Source organism: Numida meleagris, chromosome Z (assembly GCF_002078875.1).
Source record: "Numida meleagris isolate 19003 breed g44 Domestic line chromosome Z, NumMel1.0, whole genome shotgun sequence".
NCBI classification, from domain to species: Eukaryota; Metazoa; Chordata; class Aves; order Galliformes; family Numididae; genus Numida; species Numida meleagris.
In genome coordinates this window covers 59,390,904-59,403,403 of record NC_034438.1, presented here as the reverse complement: position 1 = coordinate 59,403,403, position 12,500 = coordinate 59,390,904, and the positions used below count along the sequence as shown (strand labels likewise).

At 44.1% G+C, this 12,500-nt stretch overlaps 2 protein-coding genes across 3 annotated transcripts in view; both read right to left on the bottom strand.

The window, feature by feature from the left end:
• On the bottom strand, positions 27-5,088 carry LOC110389846 (E3 ubiquitin-protein ligase Topors-like). Of its 2 annotated transcripts, none has more exons than XM_021380829.1 (3): positions 2,376-5,088; positions 984-1,604; positions 27-457 (listed from the first exon to the last, which is right to left on the bottom strand). In XM_021380829.1, the coding sequence occupies exons 2-3, from the start codon at positions 1,518-1,520 to the stop codon at positions 59-61; spliced, it is 936 nt and encodes a 311-aa protein (XP_021236504.1). In that variant the 5' UTR covers positions 1,521-1,604; positions 2,376-5,088; the 3' UTR covers positions 27-58. The 2 variants fall into 2 exon arrangements, with proteins under 2 accessions (XP_021236504.1, XP_021236505.1); XM_021380830.1 differs by lacking the exon at positions 2,376-5,088 and adding an exon at positions 1,713-2,364.
• MBLAC2 (metallo-beta-lactamase domain containing 2) overlaps positions 6,888-12,500 on the bottom strand; it is a 6,912-nt gene continuing 1,299 nt past the window's right edge. Inside the window, exon 2 of the mRNA XM_021379857.1 lies at positions 6,888-10,378. Coding sequence (XP_021235532.1) covers positions 9,990-10,378 — 389 coding nt within the window. The 3' untranslated portion in view covers positions 6,888-9,989. The remainder of the gene's footprint in view (positions 10,379-12,500) is intronic.

Genomic DNA, 12,500 nt, shown 5'->3' with positions numbered 1-12,500 from the left:
GGCTGGCTGTGCAGGCTGCAGGCCCGGCCCTGTTCTCGGCAGCTGCTGGGGCGGAGTCCTAGCGTTGCCGGCGGGCTGGCCTCTTGGCAGATGGTGCCGAGGCCTCACAAGTGCCGGCTCTCCTCTTCGGGGCTCGCCGAGGTGCCCTGCGGGAGAGCTCCCTGGCCGTGCTGGCAGTTGAGGGACCTGCCGCAGCCTCCCCTCGTTCCTCCTGGGCTGCTTCTTGGACTGTCGGCACCGGAGCTGGGATGGACGGAGGCTGGCTGGGATCTTCACTAAGCGCAGAGGTTGAGGTGACTGGAAGCTCCTCCACGTTGGTTTCCTCGGTGCTGCTGGAGGGCTGTGGGCTGGGGTCAGGAGTTTCCTCTGGTGAGGCAGCTGCACCAGGGGCAGCTGCAGCGCTGCCTTCCTGCCCTGTGGCAGCATGGGAGGCTTCCAGGCCCAGCAGACGTCGTACCTGTCATAAATTTGACAATTTAAGTCAAATTATAGAAAAGTATTTATTAATTCGAGTAAGCAAAAACACAAGCAAAGAACAGCGCTGGGCACCCTGGGAGTCGCAGAGTCACGACTCCTCAAGAAGGCGCAACCCGCCACCAGCCGCTCCTTATTTTTATAGTCTCTCAGTTCTGGTTGTTGAGGCTTCCGGGGTGCTTGTTTGGCGTCTGCAGTTGTACTTTCCCGTCGCTAGATGTCATCGCAACCTTTCTCTTACTGGGTTGGTTTGCTTTATTTAGGATGGAGAGGCGAAGTGGCGAGACAGAATGTTCGAGTTATCGCAAGGACAGTTACTAGACCTAGATGTTTACATTCCCTCCAGGGGGTTCAGGATGTGTATATTTCCCCCCTTCCGTCAGGCTAGCAGTACTTTCCTTCACAATGGACAAACAGTCTCACATTCACACTTTATCACAATCAACAAATAGTTTTACATTTTACTACAATGAACAAACATAAACATTCCCACATTTTTATCACAGTACCTCCCTGCTGCACCACTGCATGGCCCGTGCAATGAGCTGTCGTACAAAGCTGGTGACCTGGCTTTGCAGGGAGCTGAGCAGCTGCCGGGTCAGTGCATCCTCGTCCAGGCCAAAGATGAGCAGGCTAGAGAGGACAAGACGCAGCGCTGCAGAGGCTGCCCTGTTGTCAGCCCCAAAGAGCTGCCTCAGCCCCCAGCGCAGCCAGGGCAGCAAGGGCCAGAGCACAACTGGGTGCCGGCGGAAGATGGATGCCCAGGTGGACGCCATGGACACCTGCGCTGCAGCTTCTGGTCGGTGTCGGCGAACTCTCCTGGCCTGCACAGGCCGTCTGACGACAAACTCAATAAAGCTGTCATCTGCACGCACTGAGTGCAAGATGGATCTCACCCTCTGTTTGCAGAGGGGGCACTTGGGCACTGTCTCAGTCCACCGCCGGATGCAGCCAAAGCAAAACTGGTGCAGGCATGTCATGACATAGCTGGTGTCATCCATGGTGTCCAGGCAAATGGGGCAGCGATGATCCAGCTCAGTGGCCATGCTCTCCAGCTGCTATGGTGGGCAGGAGAGCGCAGGGGATGAGGGGCTGCTCCTCACACCACTGCTGCTGCAGCAGGGGTCACGCTAGGAAAGGAAGAGAGGCTGTGGTCACTTGCTGACCCTGGCAGGGGAGGAACAAGTGACCTCAGGAAGGAAACCCTCCCAGCTGCCCAGGGTGAGGTATCCCCTTACCAGTTCCCTCTGCTGCTGCAGCCTCCTGGGTGCCCTGGCTGCCTGAGCCAGGCAGGGCAGGGAAGAAGCTCTAATGGCTCTGGGGATGAGCACTGAGAGCGGCTGTCAGCAGCTCCCAGAGCACAAGACCAGCACCAAGGCTATCCTTGCTGCTCACTCCAGACCTCACAGACACGCTCAGCTGGAGTGCAGGTGCAAGTCAGCAGAGTGAGACTGTGCCCGGCTACAAGGAGTGAGGGCCAAGAGGTCACAATCCACTGCTGCGTATGTCACTATCCCTGATGTAAGGCTGTTGGTGCCAGGGACATCACAATGGGTGTTGTCACCTGCAGCACTCCAACCCCAGCAAACGCATCTGGGTTTTCCACAGTGCCTCTGCCCGTTCCATTCCCTATATTGTGTCTGCTCACTGCTGGCATTTCGCAGCAGTATCTGAGGCTTTGATCAAGTCTTCCCACATCACCCCAGCCGTGACAAATCTCCAGATCCAAACGGCATAGGGGTGCCTTCGACAAAACCCATGTCTTCCTCTGAGACAGCAGGACACGGGCCTACTGGCTCTCCCCAAATGCCAGCACTGCTGCCCTGCTCTCTGTGTGCACTGATTCCTTCCACATGAGGTCAAAGACAGCCTGTGGCTTGCTCTCAGAGATTTTCTCCTACCTTTCTCCCCTAGCTGGGGGTAGCAGGGGTGATGCCCTCTGCCCAGCATGCACCAGGCCTAATCCAGGCTCTGCCTCCTTTCTAGGACTGCAGACAGGAATGATACTGCCCATCCAGAGGGGCTCACTGGAGACCTCTGAGGCAGTGAGGCTGGAGCACTTGCCCTGCAGGAAAGGCCTGTGTGGCCTTTCTGTTTTCTGGCTGCCAGGAGGCTTGCTGGTTGCCTGGAGCCTGCTGCTAGGTATTTATGTGTTCCATGGACAAGGAAAATACACCTGTGACTCTTATCTACCTGACCCTGGTGCTAGGAAAGGTTACGGAGCAGATCATCTTGAGTGAGATCACACAGCATGCTGAGTGGGCACAACCCAGTCACAACTGTTGCAAGGCTGTGGACACATGGTCAAATCCAGAAAGAACAAGCACTGCCCAGGAAGAGTGTAGCAATGACATCCTCATTTGCAAGAATGTCTAGACGCTGCCATATCTACCTTCTTCATTTAGTTCATCAGCTTCTAAGAGAATCGTTCTAAATCTAGGAGGTCATGTGAGAGGCTAACTATTGGCTTGTTCTATTTGGCTTTCAAAAGAAATTCCTGCAGTTAAATGTTTGGCGGACTATTTTGATGTTGCAGAGGAATAGTGGTAGAAGTAACAAAATGCAATTCAGGTTGAATTTTGGCATCATTTACCAAAATTAAGAGAAGAATGTAAAGAAGGATTCAAGAAGCAAATGATGTTTGCTGGAAATACAGTACAGCAGAGAGCAAGAAGTCTAGGAGGTTCCTGGAGTGCGTGGAAGATAATTTCCTGACACAGCTGGTAAGAGAGCTTAGCAGGGGAAGTGCCCCACTAAACTACTGTTTACAAACAGAGAAGGACTGGCAGGAGGCACAGTGGTCATAAGCTGTCTTAGGCATAGCGACCTCAGAATGATCGAGTTCTAGATCAATTCCTGGTGAAGTCAGGAGAGGGGGCAACAAAACCGCCACCTTGGACTTCTGGAGGGCAGACTTTGGACTGTTTAGGACATTGGTCTGGAGAGTCCCTTGGGTTGGGACAGTCCCGAAGGCAAAGGGGTCCAGGGAGGCTGGACATTCCTCAAGATGGAAATCTTAAAGGCACAGGAACAGGCTGTCCCCCTGTGCCATATGATGAGCTGGTGGAGAAGAAGACCCACCTGGTTGAACATGGAACTTTTGCTGAGATGCAGGGAATAAAAAAGAGTTTATCACCTTTGGGTAAATGGGCAGGCAACTCGGGAAGACTACAAGGATGTTGCTAGGATATGCAGAGAGAAAATTATAAGTGCAAAACCACAGCAAGAACTTAATGTGGCCACTGCTTTGAAAGATACCAAAAATGTTTTTACAAATAAATTAACATCAGAAGTAAGGCTAAGGAGAATAATCATCCTTTACTGGATGTGGTGGGGAATGTTACCACCAAGGATGAGGAAAAAGCTGAGGTACTCAATGCCTTCTTAGTTTCTATCTTCAATAGTGAGAACAGTTATCTTCAAGGTACTCAGTCCCCTGAGTTGGAAGACTGGGATGGGGAGCAGAATAACCACCCTCCACAAACCATGAGAAAACAGTGACCTGCTACACCACCTGGACTGTCACAAGTCCACACGGTCTGGTGGAATCCACTTGAGGGTACTGAGGGAGTCAGCAGAAGTGCTCACCAAGCCACTTTCTATCATTTATCAGCAGCCCTGGTCAACTGGGGAGGTCCCAGGTGGCTGGAGAGTTGTGAATGTGATGCTCATTTGAAAAAAAGGTTGGAAAGAGGGTCTGGGGAACCACAGGCCTCTCAGCCTGACCTTGGTGTGAAGGGAAGCTCATGGAGCAGGTCATCTGGAGTGACATCACATGGCACAAGCAGGTCAACCAGAGGATCAGGCCCAGCCAGCAAGTTCATGAAAGGCAGGTCCTGTTTGACCAACCTGATCTCCTTCTTTGACCAGGTGACCCGCTTTGGTGGATGACAGAAAGGCTGTTGACATAGTATGTCTAGATTTTAGTAAAGCCTTTGACACTGCCTTCCCCACAGCATTCTCCTGGAGAAGCTGGCAGCTCATGGCCGAGAGTGGTGTACTCTTCATGGGGTAAAAAACTGGCTGGGTGGCCAGGCCCAGAGCGTGATAGTGAATGGAGATGAATCCAGCTGTCGACTGGTCACGAGTGGTTTTCCTCAGGAGTCAGTACTGGGACTAGTTCTGTTTAGTATTGATTGGATGAGGGCATTGAGCGCACCCTCAATAAGTGTGCAGGTGGGACCAAGCTGGGGGGAAGCATCCATCTGCTTGGGAGTAGAAAGGCCCTACAGAGCGATCTGCACAAGCTGGATTACTGGGCTAAAGCCAATGGGATGAAGTTCAACAAGACCAAGTGCCAGGTCCTGCACTTTGGCCACAATGACCCCAGGCAGTACTCTTGGGGTAGAGTGGCTGGAAGACTGTGTGGAGGAAAAGGATCTCAGGGCTTTAGTCAGCATTCAGCTGAAGGGTCTGGAGGACAGGTCTTATGAGGAGCAGCTGAGGGAACTTTGATTGTGCAGACTGGAGGAGGCTTAGCGGAGACCTTATCACTCTCTACAACTTCCCAAAAGGAGGTTGTGTTGAGGCGGGAGTTGGCCTCTTCTCCCACATAATTAATGATAGGATGAGAGGGAATGGCCTCAAGCTGTGCCCAGGGAGATTTAGGTTGGATGCAAGGAAAAATTTCATCTCCGAAAGAGTGGTCAGGTGCTGGAACAGGCTGCTCAGGGAGGTGGTGGCGTTGCTGTCTCTGGAGGTGTTTGAGAACCACTTAGATGTTGTACTAAGGAACATGGTTTAGTGGGAAATATTGGTGGTATAGGTCGACAGTTGGACTGGATGATCTTGGAGGTCTTTTCCGACCTTGATGATTCTGTGATTCTAAAAGTAGATCATCCAGCAGTGTTTTCAGATGGTGCGAGTAGGACTTCTTGATCTCCTGCTGGAAGTTCCTGCTCCACCATAATGTATCCAGAAGGGGGCACACACGTCTCTTTCCACTCTTTCCTGCAAGAAAACCTCTGTATGCTCTGCTTCTAAATTTGATTATACTAAGCTAATCTCATTTGCAAGTGTAACAAGTCAGTGTCTTTACAACCCTGGACTGAAAAGGCCCTGTTTATCGTCTTAACAAGGACAGTTGCTATGCTGAGGTTGCACATGAAATGGAGATGTCAGGAATTAAAAACTGAAAAGAAAGGCTCAAATTAGAAGTAAATACTTTATTTTAGTTATAGTAACTGTGACCTGTGAACCCTTAGATTTTCTAAGCTGGCAATATCCCTTCTAAAATGACTACTTATGAATAGATGGGATAAATTAGAGTAATGCTAGCAGGTGCCTCACACCTGTGTATTGCTAGCTTAGTAAGGAAAGTAATTGCTTATTTTGGGGATAACCTTGAAGATTCTATTGTTTGTTCTATCTTTAGCTTTTAGTTAATTCACAAACTCATCTACTGCTGTCTGAAAGCCATTTGTAGATCTGTCTGCCAGCCATACCTTCATTTTAAGTGAATGTTTATTTCGCCATTCCTAATTTTATTAATATTTGAAACCATGCATCTATTCCCTTTACCAAGCTGAATTTGAGGGTCCAGGAGATTAGAAATCTTGTGCCACCTGTTCAGAATCAGACCAGGTATCAGCACCTTCTGATGTAAACGAACCAGAACTGGTGTGTAATACACAATGGTTGCTAATGGCTTTAAGACAAGTAGCTACTACATTCACTCTGGATTTTATTTTGTTGAGTTTTAAATAGTATTACAAAGCTCTCATTAGCCGAAGTCATACAATTTGGAGGAAAGTTATTTCTATTTCCCATGATCCTATCAAAGGGGCAAGATCTGCCCATGGTACCTGTTGTAGTAGGCAAATGAACTCATTTGCAAATATACATCCCAAGCCATGTATATTTCTTAATTACTGGGAGAAATACACCAGCTGCACATCAGCGTGTCACTGTGGTCAGCACTAGCCAATCCTCCAGAGGCTGAATTTTCAAAATTAATTAGAGCCTTGCCTTTTATTAAGAAGCTAAACATGAAGCATGGTAGGCATTATTTCAACTTTCAGCAGTGTGCTGAACAAAGCCACGTGAACATTTTTTGTTTCAAGTACAGTTAATAGCTGACATTAGCTGCTGTCATGCATGGAAATAATAATCCAAGTTATCACAAACTCAAATTGATCCCTGAAATATATGCTTTCATCATATCCATATTTTGTATGCAAATTCCATGGAAAAGATTAACTGTGATATGTGGTAAAGCCTTTTTTGTGAGTTTTTTTAAGTACCACTCATGCTTTTATATAAGCTTTGCAGCATCACTCTATGATACATAACTGTTTCTAATGCAGTCTCTTACTAAGAAAAGACGCTGCTAATGAGTTTTCATTATTTTACACTCTACGTAGAATGGAAAAATATTTATCTTTAAAATGCCTAGAAATCATTACCAGACTGCATAGAATTGTAACACTTTTTTTATTTATTTTTGTCTTTGTAAAACATTAACACCACAAAAGTCTTTGACAGATTACAGAGCACAACTTTCCATCTGATTTTTTTGGTAAATTTCTCAGTCTACTGAAAACTGACTTCACACACATTTAGAGTTAACGAATAAAGCAACACAGTTCTAAATGTCCAAGGTGTTGCAATATTAAAACTTTAGATGTATGTTTTAAATATTTAATCCAAGTAGTGTTAAAGGGACACTGTCAAACTCTTATGACAAAGAACTCAGTATCTCTCAACAAAAATAGTTTGAGCCAGTTCTTTATATTTAAGACACATCATTTACCTAGTAGTGAACTTCTACAATACAAAAATAATGTTAAGATCCCCCCAAACTATTTTCATCTGGATTATAGCAGCAGTTTACTAACACACCCCATTTTTGGGCTATGTTCATATAAAGCTCACTTCTGATCTAGGAAATTATTCCACGGTTTTGTCAAGGAAAAAAAAAACCAAACAGGTAGCTGCTGTTAACATATACTTATTGGGCTTAAACGTGGTTTAATATGGTTCAGTAACCTGAACAGTTAAAGATCTTGTAGTTAACACATAGCACAGATTTAAAAACAAATGAGAGAGGAAATCTTTCACTTTCCTTTTCCATTGGCATGCCTGTGAGCCTCCTGTTTGGAGCTCCAGTTTCACATATCTGACTTCAAGTGCCCTAAGGGTAGAGCGAATAAACAAAGCTACAGCTGTGTAAGATAACAAGCTACTTGAACTTGACCTCAATCTGCTAATTAACAGTTCCAAAACTTTAGTAACTGCCATAAATATAGGCAGTCCTTCTGATATAATAGGTCTCTGTCCACATTACTGCACAGCACAGAGCAATTACTACTGATGCTGCAGATGTCTCATTTGAAGGAATTCAGTTGCTGTTAGTGTAAGTTTCAGTGCTATTTCTTTGCCTATTTTGACTTTCCCACACTCTACCATACTCTCAACTGCCCATTATGAACCCCTTGGCTATGAAGAACTACGTCTCGACTGCTACACAATTAGCAGCATGTGTCAGTCAGCAAGGAAAAAGGAAAACCATATGGTGAAGATTGTTCTGTGCCTCTTCACAGAACAGCTTTTCCCCAATTAACATTCTGCTTTCCTTTCTCTGGCAAAATGAGACCCAGATAAACAGCTCGTGGCTTCACTTAGGACACAAGTCTATGTGCTGCTTAGACACTCCTACCTGGATTTCTCCAAAAGAAAGACTGTGATCCATCCAAACAATAACAAGTTTTCCAGGTGCCACATTGGTACACCTGTTCTGCCTATTTACATTTTGTTCTAGCTTGTAATAGGAGACAGGCACTGCTAACAAGAACTAGGCACATCACAGTGGATCAGTACTACTCTTGGTGAAGAATGCAGTGAACTGTGAAAGGAGAATAAAAAGGATTATGTAACATGTTCTCCTTCACTATTTTTGGATAGATATGCTTTTGCAACTGGTTTCCCAAAAAAACCTGTTTTCAACTCTAGAGTTTACATCCATTATCAAGGCCACTAATTTCCACTCCTCCATGCCTTAGAGCCCAAAATTTGGGCTCCCTTTTTCTCAGGTATGATGAGAGGGGAAAAAAAAAATACCTTCCACATGAAGTGAAAGCCAAACATAAGGCTAAACTCCACTAAAATCTGGGATAAACATTTGCAATCTTGTTAGGAAAGTACAAGTTTATATACAAAAATAGTATCAGACAGTGTCCTTTTAAAGAATTTAAATACATAGACTGTTGGAATAATTTCACAAACTTTAAACATTTTAACAGCTTTTAAATAAGCAAGTTACAATGTCACTTAGCATTTCTCAATGTATTCAGCTTGTTTTAGAACAGACTCGAATGCACTTTCCATAAAAACCAAATGCACCAAAACACTTCATAAGCAAACAGTAAACAGTTCAAGATACATTCAGTGTGTGGAGGCAAACGCACCAGCTGTTTAATCCAACCATGCAGTGGGGCAAAGCAATGTTATTGCTTCCATCCTTTCCCTCCCACAGAGCATTAACAGCCAAGCTACAATCCCAACACACACAAAGACTCCTAAACACAAATAAAGGCTTTAACCTAAGCCTGTTTGGATCTCTCACATTTAGAAATAAATTCTAAATTAAACTTTATTTAATGCGCTCATCAGAAAAAAAACACACACCATCACACAAGCAAGGGCTCAAACCACATTGTACAGACTAGTTAAACACATGCATTCATTAATTCATTACTTCAGTAGCTCACAATTTCCCTAATAATGTAACTTGCACACCTCTAAGCAAAATAGTTCCCTACATGTGACAGTGCTTATCATACCCCTCCATGGAGTGCACGTGTCCCCTGCATCACACTGGAAAGCACAAAAGCCTTAACAGTCTGGAAGCTATTGTATCCACATCAAAAGCAGTTTATGTGAGCTGACCTATCTATATCATCAATCTTAGGAGTTTCGTCTATACCATTTCCATACATTAACGGATTGTGCAGAAACTTTCCAAAAATGCTGGAGGTGACTGCAGCAGGGGACAGCAAGCTGCAAGTGGTAACAGCTGCACCATGGCCCTTATCGTTCTGCCCACAGCACCCTGCCAATGTGTTCCTCTCATTTTGACCTGATGGTGCTGCTCCCAGCATAAATCAGGCCTTAACATGAGCTGTGTTAGGCCAAAGCCTGCACAGGGATCAAGTGAACACCTACCATCCTAGTGCTACATCAACAAACTTTCAGGCATGGATGTAAGAAGTCTCAGTTTGGCATATATCTATCTGTCAGAAACATATCAAAAATAAAACAATATCTTTCAATCACAATACCCGTGCAAACGTGCCCTGAAAAAATAGAAGGAAAAACAGCAGCTTTGGCTAAGCTACTACCTTATGAATTTTTTCCCCACAAAAACAGGAACAGAGTAGGCAAAAATAAGGAGAATTTTTACAGCTCATCCATGTCATTTTGCCAGCTCTTTCCTAAAGCATACTGCTTTTTCTTGTACCAGCATTTTCACAAGTTATTTGGTTTCTCAGTAGGAGACAGACCACACAAATGCATGCTCAGGAAGAAGTACCCCTGGAATTTGTAAGGTGAAGTGCTATGCTTGCAATGGATCTCATGGCACAAGTTGACACTTTGTGACAAACACCAGCTTTTGAGATGTAGTTGGAAGCTAATCGATAGAGCCTTTCCGCTCCAAATATGTTGAAGTGCCCAGGAAGCACCTTCTCAACAAGACCTCTGTCCACCAGCTCCATCAGGCGCTGGCAGCTCACAATGTAGTCACTTATGTTGCTGTAGGGAAGCCAGTCAATCATGGATCCATCATACACGACGTCTCCGCTGAATAAAATCTTGTGCTCTCGGTCATGTAAGCAAATACTCCCACGGGAATGGCCAGGCATGTGCATGACGATGAGCTGCCGGTCTCCAAGGCTGATTACATCTCCTGCGAACATATACGTTACAGGGAAACGTATGCATTTATCATGAACATTAACCAACACAAAAGAAGTACAGCCTACCCGTATGCTGAGTGTTTCATACATACCACACATGCACTAGAGCATGATCAGGGTCTTTTGCTGAGTGCCAAAGAAGAATTTGTAAAATACATTTGACAAAATGATATTTTCCAGTGCTTGTAATTAATAACACAGGCTGGACCTGTATTAACTGAGCCTATTTTCATCTTATTATGCTAAACAATAAGGAAGGTGATGGAGAAATTAAAATAGGAAACAACAGAAATCATCTAAGCCACATCTCCTACGAAAGTCTATAATAAAGTTTTTCAGTTTATTAAAATTTATCCCCATTTCACCTAGAACTCCACTGCAGTCACTTTTAGAGGGCAAAATGGCAAAACATAAACTGCTGGAGGACGAGCAACCTTGGCCTGCAAAGAGGTTTTTTTTATCATCTTGATTTAGGTACATAAAAACAGAACATTCTTCACTCTAGCTCATTTGTTCCACCAACTTAAACGTGAATGCCTTTTCAATGTACTAGCCCCTGATCTTGTACTTTCAGCAGGAAGTCAGTCCAAAAATGGAGAATAATTAACAAGTCTGTTGTTAATTTTAAGTTATAATGCCAGCTTAATTATAACAGTACAAAACCCACTAATTCACTGGTGGTAAATCTGTAAACTTTAGGGCTGTGTAGGGAAGGAATGCCTTACCAAAAGCACTTGTATAATAACTATACAAAACCATTCTAAACAAGGTAACATCCAATACCACAAGCTTCATGAAATGAGGACCTGCAGACACTGAGAGATTCTAAGAGGACAATGCTTAGAACTGCAATAAGCCTTTCAAGTTGCAAAGTCAACAAGAAAAAGCTACTAAACTCCTTCTAAGTCAGAAATCTAAAAGTTACAGATCTAACTTACACCACAGGAAGGTATGCCTCAAATTTTCTCAATACTGAGAAACTCTGGAAGTATTCTTCTCTTGAAGAACAGGGCCTGACATGTGTTGGGACTTGAGCAGGAAGTACTGTATTCCCAGGTGATGTCAACCTCTGTGCCTGGGCTGGGAGCCACTCAGTGAAGGCTACTTCAAGTACTGAGGGAAGGGATGCTGCTCTTCATCCATTCACCTCCATTTGCAAAGCACTTGAATAGAGTTTGGAAGTCACAGCAGAGACAGCATTTCACATACTGTACCTATCAGTGAAACTGGACCCTGTGTTTGCAGTAGAAGCTACCAGCTAGCTACTACAAAGAAAATTTTTAGGCAAACTCTCTTTTAAAGGAAATGCTGAGAAGCCTTGATAATAGAAAGTACGAGGCTAGTCTTTTGGGAAGGATCATACAGAAAAATGACTGTGAGAATAAAACAATGGTGAAGATTAGGCCATTAGAGCAAATTGGTCCAATGGGTTTTAAATTGCTTCAGGCCCTGAGAAAGAGAGCACAAAGGAACAGAACATGAAATCCAGAACTAAAAGAAATGTGTGGAATATTATACCTAATTCTATACCTATATAATATACATACACAATATATTTTACTTGTAATGCAATACAACTTACTTGTAAAATTATGTATATATAATTATTTAAATATGAAATATATATTATATACAAAGCACTGGAACAGGTAAAGAAAAATGTGAGTCTTAAAAGACACAACTGACTACAAAAACAGTAAGTGATAAGGCAGAACAGAAGTAGATGCAATTTTACTAGAACAGCCAAAACAGCTGGTTGAAAGCTCCTGTAAGATTAGATAATGCAAAAAACTAATGCCAGTAAATGGAACAGGCAACGTAAAAGTAAGAGCTGTGGCTCTGGACTCTAACAGAATATAACTTCTGCATTGTGAGCATTACTAGATATACATAGCCCACAGCAATCGCTCATGCATTGCCACAGCGTGCCATTTTCACAGTTTGTCTAAATGAATGCTATGCTAGAAACTTTTCTGTTACTTTGACAATGAGTGTGCTTTATGTCTTACAACCGATTTATTTATTTTTAATAATTCCTTCCTTCTGAATAAAAAACCAAACAGTTTAACCTTCTTTTGACTCACTGACCTAAATGGATCACCAGGTCTTCCC

Bases quoted from the DNA above. Each gene is read 5' to 3' on its own strand.
- LOC110389846 (XM_021380829.1), bottom strand. From the start codon at position 1,520: ATGGCCACTGAGCTGGATCATCGCTGCCCCATTTGCCTGGACACCATG. The intron at 458-983 runs GTACTGTGATAA...AATTTATGACAG, and splicing joins TGCAGTGGTGCAGCAGGGAG to GTACGACGTCTGCTGGGCCT.